General features: G+C 42.1%; 1 protein-coding gene across 2 annotated transcripts in view; it reads left to right on the forward strand.

The window, feature by feature from the left end:
• Positions 1-14,887, forward strand: part of ANTXR1 (ANTXR cell adhesion molecule 1) — a 217,341-nt gene extending 202,454 nt beyond the window's left edge. The window contains exon 18 of one of the 2 annotated variants that reach the window (XM_042932532.1): positions 10,725-14,887. In XM_042932532.1, the coding sequence (XP_042788466.1) occupies positions 10,725-10,985 (261 nt within the window). In that variant the 3' untranslated portion in view covers positions 10,986-14,887. Of the gene's footprint in view, positions 1-591; positions 805-10,724 lie in introns of those variants that run through there. The other variant, XM_042932533.1, reaches the window with a different exon arrangement.
• Positions 14,888-15,333: the final 446 nt, after the last annotated feature.

The raw sequence follows: 15,333 nt of genomic DNA on the forward strand, positions 1-15,333 counted from the left end.
CAATTTGAACATACGTGTTTCACTTGACTGCAGAATCAGGGCAGACTTTCCAACCTGGAGCTACCCACTGGCAGATAGGGTGTCTCCGGCCCAGCTCATATGAATGCACTTGCAAGTGTGGACACAGGCAAAGTCTTCTCATTATTGCAACACCTTTCCCAGTCCTCCCCCAGTTCAGCCTTTACTCATCATAATAACAGCCTATGTTTCATAATTAATAGCACGGGGTAATATCAAGAAACAGAAGGGGAAATGTGTGATAGTTGCCTTTGAGGTACTATCTTTCTCTCATCCAGTGATCTTATCTCTCTCCAGGCGGCCCTTGGATTCTAGCGATGTGATTTTCTAGCTAAGGAGGCAATAAGGAGAGCGCACAGATCTGGCTCCTTCCCAGCAACTTTGGAAAAGGTGCCAAGTTAAGAGTCCAAAAAAAGGGGGGAAACCTACAACACCTCCTATTTTCAGCTCCACAAACCAGGAATGACCCTCCTAGACAAAGACAGGAGTTGCTGCTTGTTTCTGTATTACTCTGTAACAAAACACTGCAAAGCACACTGGCTTAAAACAACAATTTGCTGTTTTCTCTTACAGTTCTGTGGGTTGACCAGAATCAGCTGTATAATCTCATTTGGCATCTCTGATGAAGTTGTAGTCAGAGAGTGGCTAGGGCTGGAGTCATCAGAAGGTTGATTGGGCTGGACGTTCAAGAAGTTGCTTCCCTCACTTCTCTGTCGTCAGTGCTCCTCCACAAGGAGAAGAGGAGAATAGAGTAGCCTCAGGACACCAAATCCAGGAAGCAGAAAATTCCAGGCCTCTTTTCATTTTTTTTTTAATGTTTATTTATTTTTGAGGGTGTGGGGGGAAGGGCAGAGAGAGAGGGAGACCGAGGACCCAAAGCAGAGTCTGTGCTGACAGCAAAGAGCCTGATGCAGGGCTTGAATTCATGAACCATGAGATCATGACCTGAGCCAAAGTCGGACACTTAACTGACTGAGCCACCCAGTCACCCCATTTGTTGAAAATTCCGGGTCAGGCACAAAGCTAGCATATCACTTCCATCACATTCCATTATTCAAAACTCTTACAAATCAACCCAGAGTCAAGGGAGTGGAGAAATAGACTCCTTCTCACGCAGGAGAGAAAGAATTAATGGCAGCCATCTTTTCAGACAAGCTACCACCAAACAGGAAGAGAGAAATTTTTAGAACATAAGAAATTCTCTGCCTCAACTGCTCTGAGGGAGGCCCACTCCCTGCTGCTCTTGAGTGGCCCGGTGACTAAACAGCAAAGTAAAATTTGAGCAAATATAATTGTTTAAAATATCAACAGGGAGTACTTAATAAACCCTTAGACTTTACTAGATCAAGCAGATTAAGTAAACAAACAAACAATATAAAGGCTTTACTCTAATAAACAATGATTAATGAATATTTATTTAATAGTGCAGCCATCAAATTAAGAACTCACATTATTTCTTAAATTTATAAAAATTACTAAGTCTAAGAGGAAATCAAAACTATAGTTACTGGGATTCTAGAAAATAATGACAGTTGGAACACCACGATTAAAAACTTCTGGAATTTGAAAAAATCATAGTCTTGAATTATTTCATTATTAAACAAGAAAAATGAAAATAAATGAGCTAAGTATTCAGTTAAAACTTAGAAAATAATATGGAACAAATCTACAGAAAGCAGAAATAAGGAATCTATGAATATAAGAACAATTAATGAAAATAAAGCAAAATCTGTAGAACTGAGAAATAAGTCTTAAAATTTTTTTGGAAATGCCAATATCATTGGCAAATTCTTGAAAGCCAAAAAAAAAGAACATGCAAATATGTATATTAGTGATTACAAAAGAGGTAACACCACAAATAGATTTAACTGTGAGAAATTTCCTTTGTGCAAAGCACAAACCTATGCAAATGCTTCAAAAGTCTTGATAAAATGGGGCAACTGGGTGGCTCAGTCAGTTGAGTGCCCAACTCTTGATTTCATCTCAGGTATAAATCCCAGGGTTGTGGTCTCAAGCACTACTTCAGGCTCCAAGATGAGTGTGGAGCCTGCTTAAGATATTCTCTCTGTCTCTCTGTCTCTGTCTCTCTCTCTCTCTTTCTCTCTGCCCCTCTCCCCCATTTGCATGCTCGCTGTCTCTATCTAAAAAAAAAAAAAAAACAAACAAAAAAAACAACCTTGATAAAATGAATGGTTTTCTAAGAAAGGATAAATTATGGAAATGGACTCAGAAAGGGTACAAAACCTGAGTAGGTCAATACCTGTGGCAAAAACTTTTAAAGTCATCAAAGAACTGCACTCTAGAAAAACAGCATGTCCAGGAGCACCTGGGTGGTTCAGTCGGGTGAGCGTCCAACCTCTGGTCCGGTCATGATCTCACAGTTTGTGGGTTCAAGCCCAGCGTCAGGCTCTGTGCTGACAGCTCAGAGCCTGGAGCCTGCTTCTGATTCTGTATCTCCCTCTCTCTCTACTCCCTCCCCTGCTCACACTTTCTCTCTCTCTCTCTCAAAAATAAATAATAAACATTAAAAAAAGAAAAAGAAAAACAGGACATCCAGAACGATTTTGAGAGAATTTTCTCATGCTTTTAATGAACAAAGAATTCTTACACTATTTCAGAAATATAGAATATATTAGAAAATGAAAATCCTCCCCATTTCTTTTGTAAAGTTAACATAATCTTGATGACAAAAACAGCACACAACAAAAGAATAATGGCCAATCTCATATATGAAATTGGATACAAAAATCCCACGTCAAAGGTTAACTGTTGATTCTAGAGCTTACCAGAATTTATTATAGATGTGTTAGGGGAAAATTAGAAATTAGGTGGACTCTTAATGCCCACTAAAGAATTTGATAACTGCATTTGTGCTTTCATATGATAGAAGATTATGCAACCATTGCAAATCATATTGAAAATGGCAGGGGAGAAATGGTCACAGCATAGTATTTTAAAACTGGTTCAGAATGATCCCATTTTTGTAAATACGTGTGTGTGTGTGTGTGTGTGTGTGTGTGTGTGTGTGTGTGTGTGGCCTGAAAGGAAGAGCACAAATGGTAACTCTCTGAGTGTCAAAACTTAAAATTCTTCTCTCCTCCTCTTCCTTCTTCCTTCTTTTGTACATTTTCCAGATTTTCCACAAAGAAAATGTGTTACTTTGTAATCAGATGAAAAACAGGGAATTTTATTCTTAAATAAGTCTTATCTCAGTAGTAATCCTTAACAAGTCCTATGTTTGCACGTCCCACTAAAGATGAGCCATTTTATTTCTGCCCCTTCGTTTTTCTAGTTTCCTCTTGTTACCAAATATTTCCTTTCTGCTTTCATCTTCCCCTCAGTTTTGGCATCCAAAGAGGTTACTGTGGAAAGCATGCCAGTATGTGTGTCAGCAAAATGAATCAAACAACTGAAAGAATTGACCTTGGATCCTTTTGCATGAACAGCACATAAAAGGCAGGCTGCTGTATGAGATTTATAGACAGGGCAAGTTTGAGGTGGAGGAAAGCAGTCAAAAAGGACTCTGGCATCACCACTCACAACACACCCTTCCCTTTGGCCCCGGCTCCAGCTTTGGGGAAGGGGAAAGAAGCAAGACAGGTGTCTCTGTGGCATTTTGTCCCTGTCATGGGCCCGGGAATGAATGTTGTCAAACAAAAAGCCAGAGTATGGTGGCTTCATTTCAAATGATGGACGAAAGCTGAATGTAGGGTTCAAAGAAAGAGGAAGAAATAGGATGGCTGAAAAAAATGCAAAGGGAGCAGGGACCTGTGCGTGCTGAGGACCTTGGTGATTTTCCTACAGAAAGTGGGGAGGCATTGAAGAGTTTATGCAGGAAGGCAACTTTGAATGTGCATCTATGTATGTATAAATGTTTACATATATAGGCATATGTACATCTTACATACATGTGCAAACATGTATATATGTATGTACATACACATTCTTATTTATGTGTGTATGTGGATACATTTTATATGGAAACCAAAATATAACTGGAAAAGAGAAAGGCTGAAAACAGGAAGGCCAGTTTATGTAGTAGCCCAAGTTATAGAAGACTGGCCCAGGTTGGGAGAAGTGAATGGATATAAAGGATCTTTTTTTTTTCCTTCTATTTAAAATTTTGATTTAAATTCTAGTTAGTTAACATATAGTATAATATTGGTTTCAGGAATAGATGAAGGATCTTTTCAATATAGAATCAGAACTCTGCTTCTCCCTGACTTTGCAGAAGACAGCCACCCCAGTTCCTACTTTCATCCCCTCTATTCAACAGATCAAACCTAACCGACTGCCTCAGCTGGTAACTCAGTTGTAATTCCAAACTCATAAGAGAGAATCTGATTGGCCTAACTCAGATTAGGTGCCCACCTCTTGTCCAATCGACTACGGCCAAGGCCAGTGTCACAGAATGCAAACATGGTTGCTAGGGTCCATTTGTTTGTGGGATTAACAGACTGATATCTCTCTCCACCTGTGGACTACATTCTTCAATAGGGCAGGGACTATTTTTGGTTCCTTATCACTGAATTCAGCACCTTATTAGGTACCCGGGATGTAACCGGCACTCGGAAACCATTTGTATTTGTCAAAAGGATGAATGTACAAATAACAAATGGAGAGAAACATAGATGGGATAGAAGGCACTATTAAGTCATCCAATCCAGCCCTCCATCCATTCATTACTCATGTGTCTCCTTTATCACTGGAGCACCAACTTCAGCAGGATTACGTCAATTGCCTTCAATACACCAGTGAGCTTTTGTGGTCTAGTCTAAGGACCAACCCCCATTTGCAAGAGTGACTTAAGTGAGAAACTATGCTCCTAATTCTAAACAACTGACTTAAAACAAACTGTGGAAACCCAATCCATTTGTAACTTAAAAAATACCTCCATACAAGACAATCAATGGAAGAACTAAGCTGGAGAGAAAAGGTATCTGTCAGAAGAAACTTGGCATACATGTTACACTTTTTCCATCTGATTCTTTCAGTATTCTTCCTGTGGAATCCAATTTCCTTAAGTGACCTCTGTTCATAGGAAACTATTTGGTTTAATCTCTGGGAGCCATGGCATATTTTTAACCATCTCCAAAGGCCAGCTCCGTCTCCAATGAGCATGCCTGATACCCAAACAGATGTTTTATAACACTCAGCACACATGAGCTCACCACTGGCAAGTCTTTTGCACACAATCAGCCCACAGCTCTTCTCAATCTCCCCTTTCATACCACAAACTAAATTCAGGGCTCACAGGCAAGCTTGAGTCCTTACCACAGTAACCAAAGAGCAGAAGATGGAGATCCCAATTTTGAATTTTCAACTTATAAATATTTTAGAAATCTAATGATGAACCAAAAACTATGCAATACAAAGAGTTAGCCAAATTCGGGAGTATAAAAAGACTCGCAAACTGGCTGCCCCAAAAGAATTCAGATTCAAGTATCTGGGTAAAAGGTTCAAAAGCAACTCAAATTTTGATGGAGTTATAAAGCATGTTAACATTTCTAGTGTGGAAATCAAGGAGACCACATAGGACTCTTGCCACCCCTTCCCCAAAAGCCTAAAAGATCCCCAAAGAGACCACAAGGGGGTGACTAAGGAGACCTAAATAAACAATTGCAAGCTCATGGGGCTTTGATTCCTTGAGAACCTAAACCTGCAGGGAAAAATCTGAGCTTTTTAAGAAGGCTTGCTCCACCTCAGAAACCCTCAGAGATATAAGCAGTAGTTGTTGAGCACCAACTTAAACTTGAACCTATAAATATTTCAAGAGGAGAAGACCCAGAGGCTGCCTCAGAGACACTCATCCACACGTTGGGACCTATATATAAACTGGCACCTTAAAATGACAGCTATGTCAAGAGCTGATGGCTTCTGGCCAAGAGCTGTACGTTGTGTGATACCGTCTACAAGTGATCAAGAAAATATTTGCAAAAAAAAAAAAAAAAAGGAAAGAAAGAAAATATTTGCGTTTTTAGTCTATATTCAGGATAATGGAGTGAAGAGAGGATAAGTGCCTAAGGCAAGCAGAGCTGGTTTTAATCCCACTTTAACCATTTACCACCATATCATCTTGGGTGCAATATTTAAATAAGCCTGAGCCCTCGGTCTCATGTCTGTACAGCAAAAATAATGAATAAAAATGACGTGCCTGGACAATTCTAATAATGCTTTCAACACCATTACATTCAGTCGTATCAAAATGGAACTTTCCAGCCTAGGAGAAAAGCCACCTAGCATCCTGCTAAGCCACCACTGAGCAGGAGATATTGCTGCATTTTCTCCTTTGAATTTAACCAGAGTATTTTGTTGCTAACGTGTGACAATAATTGGCACTCATAACTTTGTAAATGAGCAAACTGAGGTAAACTGAGGTCAAAGCCAAATGTTGGATCTGAATCAAACCACCCAAAAGCAATACTGCAGAGAATTTAACAGGGCTACAAAGACCAGTGTGCAGACTGAGAGCTTCGGTCGTCCTAGCAACCTTTTGAAGCAAACACTGGTGCAGATTTGCTGGCATATATGACACCGAGAACATCTGGTCTTTCTATTATCTTCTCACAAGCAAAAAATGATGTCGTGTAAACTGATCTTTAGACCAATTATATGGTCTAAGTGTTACAGTGTTTGTGTTGGCTCTTCTGGCTCCAGGTTTTAAGAACTTAATTTGTAGCCACACCCCTCCCTGAAGTCCTAATTGCATCTTACTGTAACTGACCCCAAGGATTTGTTTATGCCAAGTCTGCACCTTCCTTCAGGACGATAAGTATGTGTAAATGCATCATCAGTCAACTGTGCGTGCAAAGCGTGGTGGGAGGTCCTATAAGAATCAGTTACAGGAGTTTTGTGCAATGGGAAAGTAGAGACAGTGCCTAAGAGAGGAGGCTCTGGGGACTGCTGTGGTCATATATCCAAAGCTACATTTTTTCCCCTGTATACCAGTTTTGTTATGGAAGCCAGGTGTGGAGTACTGAGGCTCTAGTCTGCAGCTCACTTAGAAGGCACTAAACTAGGAGTCAGAAAACTGATACTACCTCCCACCTGGCCTTCCTACCCTAGACAAGGTCATTGTTGTGTCTGAGCATCTGTTTCTCCATCTAGACTCAACTTCATTTACAAACTCAACGTGGCAGGCACTGTTCCAAGGCCTTCATCAACATTGATTAAGTTAATCCTCATAATGACTCTAACTGGCAAGCAGTATTATTATTCCCACCCAATGTCACACAGCAGGGGCATGGCAGAGATTGTGAGCTTGCCCCCCGCCCTGCTCCAGCTGCTCGCTAAGAGCTCTGGGCTTCTGTGCTCAGCCCTAATGGACTGGGGTCTCTAATGAACCACAGCCTAGTGCTCTGGAGCAGGAGACCCATGGGTGCACCCCTGGACTGGTACTGACCACAGGAAAGGGGCTTCTTGCCTCTCTCCCTCCTCATCCCACCCCATCCTTCTGTTGCTATGGCCAAGAGGCCATGGCGGCAGCTGATGGGGCTGACCTAGGGAGGTCTTTCTCCCATTTCACTCCAACCCTCACCCCTACAGCCCACAGATAGATGTGAGGGGCCATCTTTTATTCTGTGGATCCTTTCCCACCTTTTTGAAGACATCTGGGGATCCTAATCTGGGTTATGAACAGAAGTATTGGTAGAAGAAGGCAGGGAGCTCCTGATTTTGTCTTTGGACAAAATAGCCTCTGGTAAATGTATTAGCATTACAGTGTGTGAAATAAGTAAATAGGCCTCTGAATTAACATGCTTCCTTGATCTACCACAGCCCCTCCCCCATCACTGACCCCTAAATGGAGGAAGGGAGTTGTGGGATGGCCAGCCCTTAGGGAAAACTGAAGCCTTATGGGGACTTGACCCCAGGCACGAGCAGCACCATCTTCAGGACCAGAAGTTTCCTTCGTCTTTAGAGGAAATGAATCTCTCGAGTCTCTTTATCTGACTTAGCATGTCTAGGAACAAAGGGCAGAATATGTAGTACAGTAAATCCCAACTCTGAGTTGTCCATTACAGGAATTTATCACAGATGGTAATCATTAGGACTTTAACATTCTTGAAGGAAAGAGCTTTATCCAGAATTATAAATAAACTATTCCCAAGGCTTAGATTTATAAAGCTGTGCTAAAAAAAATAAAATTCAAGTGAATAAAATTTAAATATCTCATTGGCTTTATTTAACAATTCGTGAATCAGGCTGCATCACATGTAGCAAACAGAAAGGAGCTCCGAGAAGCTGTACTAAATGGGAGACTTTTATAGGCAGAAGCAGGCAGGGATAGGGACAGGGAAAGAGTGGGTTACTTCATATTTCTTTGGGGGACAAAGGGGTCTATCAGGCATATTACCTCATTAATGCTAACCAGGAAATCCCAGATTGACTGGTTTAAGATTACATTTCTAGGAAAGTTTGAAACTGCAATTAGCCTAGATATTGAGTCTTAGTTTGTGGACATGGGGCTTAGCACAAGTGACTCCATTTGGAGCCTGTTGTTTCTCTCTCTCTCTTTTTTTTTAACAGCTGTTAGAGAGGGTTGCTTGGACAACTAGGACTTTACAGCCTGGGTTACAAAGTCAACCTAACTTGTGAAAGCTTGGCATTGATCTGGGAGTTCTGGGTAATGCCAAGAGAAGATGGGAACTTATTTTCTGCAGTTAGTGGGCTCCCAATCAGAACCTAACAAGGTTAGGTCCTGGTTTAAGCTCATGAAATGGAAGCTCACAGAAAATGGGTGCCAGCATCTAAATATGGCATTATAATTCCTAAACCAATAGTGGAGCAACAGTGTGCAGAACAAGGATGCTGCCTTCCAGAAGTTTCTCATCTAGTCAGGAAGGTAAGGCATTTACCAACCAAACAACTAGAGTTTGTAGGCTTCTGCATGTGGCATAGACTGTAACTAGAGAATGCAGGGAGGGAAGCAAAGGACACATGGAGGCTGGAGTCATCAAGAAAAGATGGGGCGGTGGGGGAAGGGACTGACTTAGGACTTGGATGAGTGGGGTGTGCACATGTAAGGCAAGGTTTGCTCAGCCCCACACCTCCGACAAACATGCATCACGTCCCTGCTGTGACTCTCAGTCTGAGCCAGGTCTCAAATCACACACTTGTGTCTCCTACAGGTGACTGAGCCTTAAATTCCAGACTCACCCTCTTCATTCCCCCTCGAACCTTCTTCTAAAGGCCTGAAAAGGGAAACTCCAGCCTCTCTGGACATATCCTATGGGGCAGATGCCACAGGATGGGCATCCATCCTGGAGGGTGAAGCCGGGGGAAAAACCCACACGCCAGCCCCAGCCCCAGTGTAGAGCTGTATGGGGTTAGGGTGAGCAGGAGAGGGAGAAAGGGACAGGGCAGCCTCAAAGGCATGTGCCCCCCTGCCTCAGCTTCCGTGTGGCAAGATTCTGTAGGCATCCGGGAGACACAGTTGAGGGGACAATAAAATGCCCTGTAGGCACAGGAAGTTTGAAGGGAGGCTAGGACCCCAAAGGGTGGTCCACAGCCTGTCCAGGCAGTCCAGGAGGTTCTGATGGGAAAAGTGAAGGGCGCACAGGCACCAGAAGGAGAACGTCATCTGTTGGGGGTGCAGGGAGTGCAGGACTAACTTTGAAGCGCCAAGAGGTGACATCACAGAGGAGAATTACATAGGACTGGCTGCAGATTCTGGACTCTCTAAAGGCTGCTGTAGGGGCTCTGGGTATCTTCTCTGCATTGTCCAGTCAGGTGCCCAGGAAGGATGGGGAGAAAAGTAGAATTCAAGGTAGATGTGTGCTTTGCAATAAAATGTCCCCAGAACCTAAGGGGGGCCTGAGCAGGTGCAGCAGCATCTGGAAGAAGAGGGACTGCCTCAACCAGAGCAAGGGGAGGATAAATTGTTCATTACAGAGCTTTGGAGAAGGCAGGGGCATGGAGGGAGAAGCTGTATCGACTGGGGTCCTATTCACATCAGTAGGGAGAGCTGCCTCCTTAATTTACTACCCAGCACGAATGGTTGAAGGGAGCAGATGTTGATGAGGAGAGACAAATGCATGAGCGCCCCTGAGAATCACCCCAGTTTGCCATATTGGTGACAATGCAGATCACAGATTGATTCAGCACCCTTGAAGTATAGTATAGGAGAAGCTCGTGTTGTTAGCCTTCTACTGCCTCCAGAAGTGTAACTGAAATCAGTTGAAACAAGTTCCTTTCATTTAAAAAAAATTAGGGAACCCTCCTTAGAAGACATTAAAGTGTGGCAGGAAGAAGAGAGGTTCTGGAGCCTATCAGGGATTCCAGTCACCAACCCCACCTCTTCCTGGTTGTGTGGCCTCGGGAAAATGATTTCATCTTTTTGAGCCTCAGTTTCCCCATCTATGAAATGGAACATATGATAAAGGTACCTGGCTGGCAAGGCTATTGAAGAGATTAAATTTGATAACCTCTGTACATAGCTTGACCCCATGCATCCAACCTAGTTAAGGTCAGTCCCCTTCTCTTCTTCCTCTTTGAGAGAGAGACTCCAAGAAAATGAATTTTGACAAACAATTTTACACAGAAAGAAGAAATTTGTTGTCAAGCTCTATGGTATGCCAGAAGAGCACTGCCATAAACATCGCGTCTGCTTTCTACATATTTCTTTCAAGCTGCCCACCGTGCTTCCCAGCTGCCCTGCTCCAAACAGCAAGCATCAGCTCACATCCTTCTCTCTGATTCTCTTACAGGGGCGCTGTATCAACTTCACCAGAGTCAAGAACAATCAGCCCGCCAAGTACCCCCTCAACAACGCCTACCACACCACCTCGCCGCCTCCTGCCCCCATTTACACGCCCCCACCCCCTGCTCCCCACTGCCCTCCCCCACCCCCCAGTGCTCCCACCCCTCCAATTCCATCCCCACCTTCTACCCTTCCCCCTCCTCCTCAAGCTCCACCTCCCAACAGGGCGCCACCCCCCTCCCGACCTCCTCCCAGGCCTTCTGTCTAGAACCCAAAGTTCATGCTCTGGGCTCTTAGAAACTTTGGGGAGGAGGCTCCTCTGTGGTGTTAGAATAAGTCTTTCCAGTTAGGGGAGGCTTCTGCTTTGGAAATGAGTGGTGATAAAGCCCACTGATCTTCACACACCTTAAAAATTGGTTTGTAATGCCAATACATCGACAATTGTGATCAGCAGAAAGAAAGAGAAATTTTGAAATGCCTCTAAACAAATGATGAGGCAACTACAGTCACAATTATAGCCAGCCAGCCATCACCTCTAGAAGGTTCCAGAGACAGTGAAACTGCTGAGATGCTCTAAATGGGATTGTGTCTCATGGAGACCAATAAGAAAATCATTTCTCTGAGGGTGAAATGCAGAGTCGGATGGATGAGAAATAACACTGCTGGGTTTCTAAATGCTGCCTTCCCTCCTCCACTCCACCTCCATCACTTGACCCTGGACCCTTGGCCTAGGAACCAAGGAACCCTCGCCCAAGAAAGTGAAAACCCTTTGCCTACAACTTTGGGAAAAGCTTGGGTTCTCCATTGTGGCAAGAAACTCAACATCAGACAGGTATCTGACAGGTATCTGAACAAAAGCATGTTCGCCTGGGATTTGCAGAGGAATAAAAACATATGCCTTATTTTACTTTCAAATTCTCCCAGTTTCCAAGTGAGGGAGAGAGCAGGTGTTTACAGATGGAAAAAGGTATGTTGCCACGTTGCTGTGTAAGTGAAATCAGGTGTGTGCATTGAAAGGAGAGTACTGATGAGAGCATCAGACAGTTTCTAAAACCCACAGGCCATCAGCAGCTAGAGGTGGCTGGCTTTGGCCCGACATGGTCTGCTAAATCAACAGACATGGCATTGTTGAAGAGCAACCTGTTAATTATTCATCTTAAAAACCAAGATTTGGCTTCAGTTTAAATCACTTAAGATACGAAGAAGTGACTGATCCCATTTTTTAGAGACAAACATGAGTTGATCTTCCCAAAATGGTGTCACTAGCGCCTACCATACAATTTTGCTGGGTTTTTTTTTTTTCTTTCTTTTTTGGTAAAGTTGTGTACCAGAGACTTCTATTCCAGCTGAGAGACAAGGGTCCTAACATAATATGGAAACCATCCCCACATGCTTTAATTAACCACCAAAAAAGTCATGTATGTGTAGATGTAAATATATTTCTCCTTGGCTTTTCAACATTCTCATAAATATCAGCTATCAACCCAGGAGGAATACACTAGATGTTCTGCCTGAAATTCCCACCAGGCCTGGGATCCACCCCATTCCTCCAAGTCTTTCTGAATCTGTTGTCATAAGTAAATCCTATAATCACTTTGTAAACATTGGGCTTCATCAACCAGGGTAAAAACAGAGGGCCATTGTTGAGCACCTCCTATACAATCCTATTCAAAATTATCTTCCCCTCCAGCTTCCCACAGGTCTTAAAATTCCTCTCCCAAAGTGCTCAAAGACTTAAATCTTTTCTGGAACAAAGCAGAATATAAAATAAATATGAACCTAGCACTTTGGGTTATGGTCTCCAAAGATCCTTTAAGAACCCATCAAGCCAGCCTGATTCTTGGACCGTACTTAGAGACATAAGGACCTGGTAGGCATTCCATAAACACCAGTTCTTGTAGACATTGTAGATATGGCAGACATTACTTATCAATCACAGCACTATCCATGAAGCCCAACAATTTCTTCAACAGTCCTCAGATCACAACTACAAAGAGCCTCCATTCATCAGTCAGAATTGAGAGAGAGATGAGCCCTATTTTCCATCCCTGCTTTAGAAATCAGAAACAAACAGGAATTGCATGGAGAAATGGGGAACTCTTGGGCAGCAAAGGTACAGTTGGGGGAAAATAGATCTAGGCAGAGTGCCTTATTGGGGGGCCATACGCACTAAATCTGCAGTGCCAATGCCAAACTGACACTTCTCCAAGTGTACTTCAGACCAGCCCTTCTCCTGACCTGCCACTTCCGAAGAATCTCCCAGCCATCGTCTAGAGCGAAAATCAGATATGGTTTCCAGGACTTATGAAAGCAACCTCCCTTTGGCACCCCCTCAACCTGGCCTATATTATCTATTTTTAGAACACTAGGCTTCTTCTTTAGTATAGTCCCTCATGAAGCAGGGGCCAGAATGTCTCAGCCACTTGCAGTGACATTGCTGGACTCCAGAAAACCATTCCATAGGAGAATGGGTTCCCCAGGCTCACAGCGTAGAGACGTTGAGCCCATGGCAACTGTTTTGACTGCTGGCAGTACAAAACGGTCCACCCCCCACCACTAGCCCCATGACTCACTGCGGCCATAAGAAAGTTCAAGCCAAGATGCTGACGTCATACAACAAGATGGCGGGCATCATTCAGGATCTCAACAGCACATCAGTCAGAAGCCCTGTGCAGTTTCCACAATGTTTTGGTGAACTTTTTGATGAATAGGGAACTGCAAATATATGATGATTTTGAAGAGGATTAGCAGGGTTTGTCCTTCAAACTGACTCATCATGTCATCCCTACTCATTTAGAATTACAGTTAAGAAGGTGAAACTTCTAGACTGTATGAACAAGGCAATAGTAGGCTAGTACAGACAAGAAAATTCTTTAACTGGTTTATAAAATCTATCAGTACTTGTGTCATTCCCTGTCAAAGGCAGCAGACATATGATTGTGATCAGACAAGAAAATTCTTTAACTGGTTTATAAAATCTATCAGTACTTGTATCATTCCCTGTCAAAGGCAGCAGACATATGATTGTGATCAGGAAACTGCACAAAACTATTGTTTCAACCCCCATGTTATTGTCCTTGTGAAGTTTTTTTTTTAATAAAAGCCAACTTTTTGTTGTATATATTCGTATTCCATGTGTTAGATGGAAGCATTTCCTATCCAGTGTGAATAAAAAAGAACAGTTGTAGTAAATTATTATAAAGCCAATGATATTTCATGGCAGGTTATTCTACCAAGCTGTGCTTGTTGGTTTTTCCCATGACTGTATTGCTTTTTGAAATGTACAAATAGTTACCGAAATGACGAGACCCTTGTTTGCACAGCATTAATAAGGACCTTGAGTTTCGTGGTCCCCTCTTTTGAAGACCAGCTCACAAGCAGCTTCTGGCCTGGAGCTTTGCACGTATTCCAGTGAGACTGGAAAAGTTCTCTGTTTTACCAAGATCAAGAACAGAGCTGGTGGACAAATTAATTAATAGTCTTGGATATCTGGCCATGGGTAACTTCATTGTAAATATCACTAAAATGGGCAGAGATTATTTTAATGTCTCATAAACACTAGAGTCCAAACACTGTCAGATGAGAAAAAAACCTATCAAAGAACTAGGAAAAAAATAATAATTATTATGAGATAGTGAGCAAGTTTCAGCCCAATGCCAACTCAATAAAAACAATTAATGCTGTGTAAAATGGGTTGAATTAGCTTGCAAACTATATAAAGATATATGCAGTGAAACACCTGTTAATGCACACAAGATGGGAATGAGGTGTTCTAGTCAATTGCCTTTTCTAGTTATCTGAGCTCTACTATATTATCATACTTGGATAACCAATTTAAAACAATTAGAATATGATTTTTTTAAATACACTTAACATTAAACTCTTCCTCTAATTCTTTCTCCTTTCTGTGATAATTCAGAACACAGTTATGGATCTCCAGTGAGTCATTGTTATAAAAAATGAGTTATCACTGTACTATGCTATAAGAGACTGGGCTAACCCTGCACAATGACAAACTCTGGAAGTTGCTTTTAAAAAATAATAATAATAACAATAAAATACTAAAATCATCTCTTTTACGGTTATTTGTCTCTTTGTTATAAAAATAAAGTGTAGACTGTTCAACTACTTAACATCTTGATGATAATAAAACAACTGTTGTTATGCAAATTATATTTCTGAAATCATTATTATATTTCCAGTAAGTTCTTTACTCTCTTGATTATTGTCATTTTTTTCCTTAGCTGTCCAACATTCAAAATATTCTTTATTTCTTTTTTTTTTTAATGTTTACTTATTTTTAAGAGCGAGGGAGAGAGGCCGAGAGGGGAAGGGCAGAGAGAGAGGAGAACAGAAGATCCAAAGAGGGCTCTGTCCTGACAGCAGAGAGCCCAGCATGGGGCTCAAACTCACAAACTGTGAGATCATGACCTGAAGTCGGACATTTAACTGACTGAGCCACCCAGGCACCCCTAAAATATTCTTTATTTCTAGTAACAGTTTTAAAATTTTAAATGGAATCCAAGCTAAATGAAAATGTAAAGTAAAAAGTCGAGACGGAGAAGCACACGGAAAAAAAAAACGTAGTGGACCAGTCAGGATTGTTTCTGGCTGCC

Source organism: Panthera leo, chromosome A3 (genome assembly GCF_018350215.1).
Source record: "Panthera leo isolate Ple1 chromosome A3, P.leo_Ple1_pat1.1, whole genome shotgun sequence".
In the NCBI taxonomy this organism is placed as follows: domain Eukaryota; kingdom Metazoa; phylum Chordata; class Mammalia; order Carnivora; family Felidae; genus Panthera; species Panthera leo.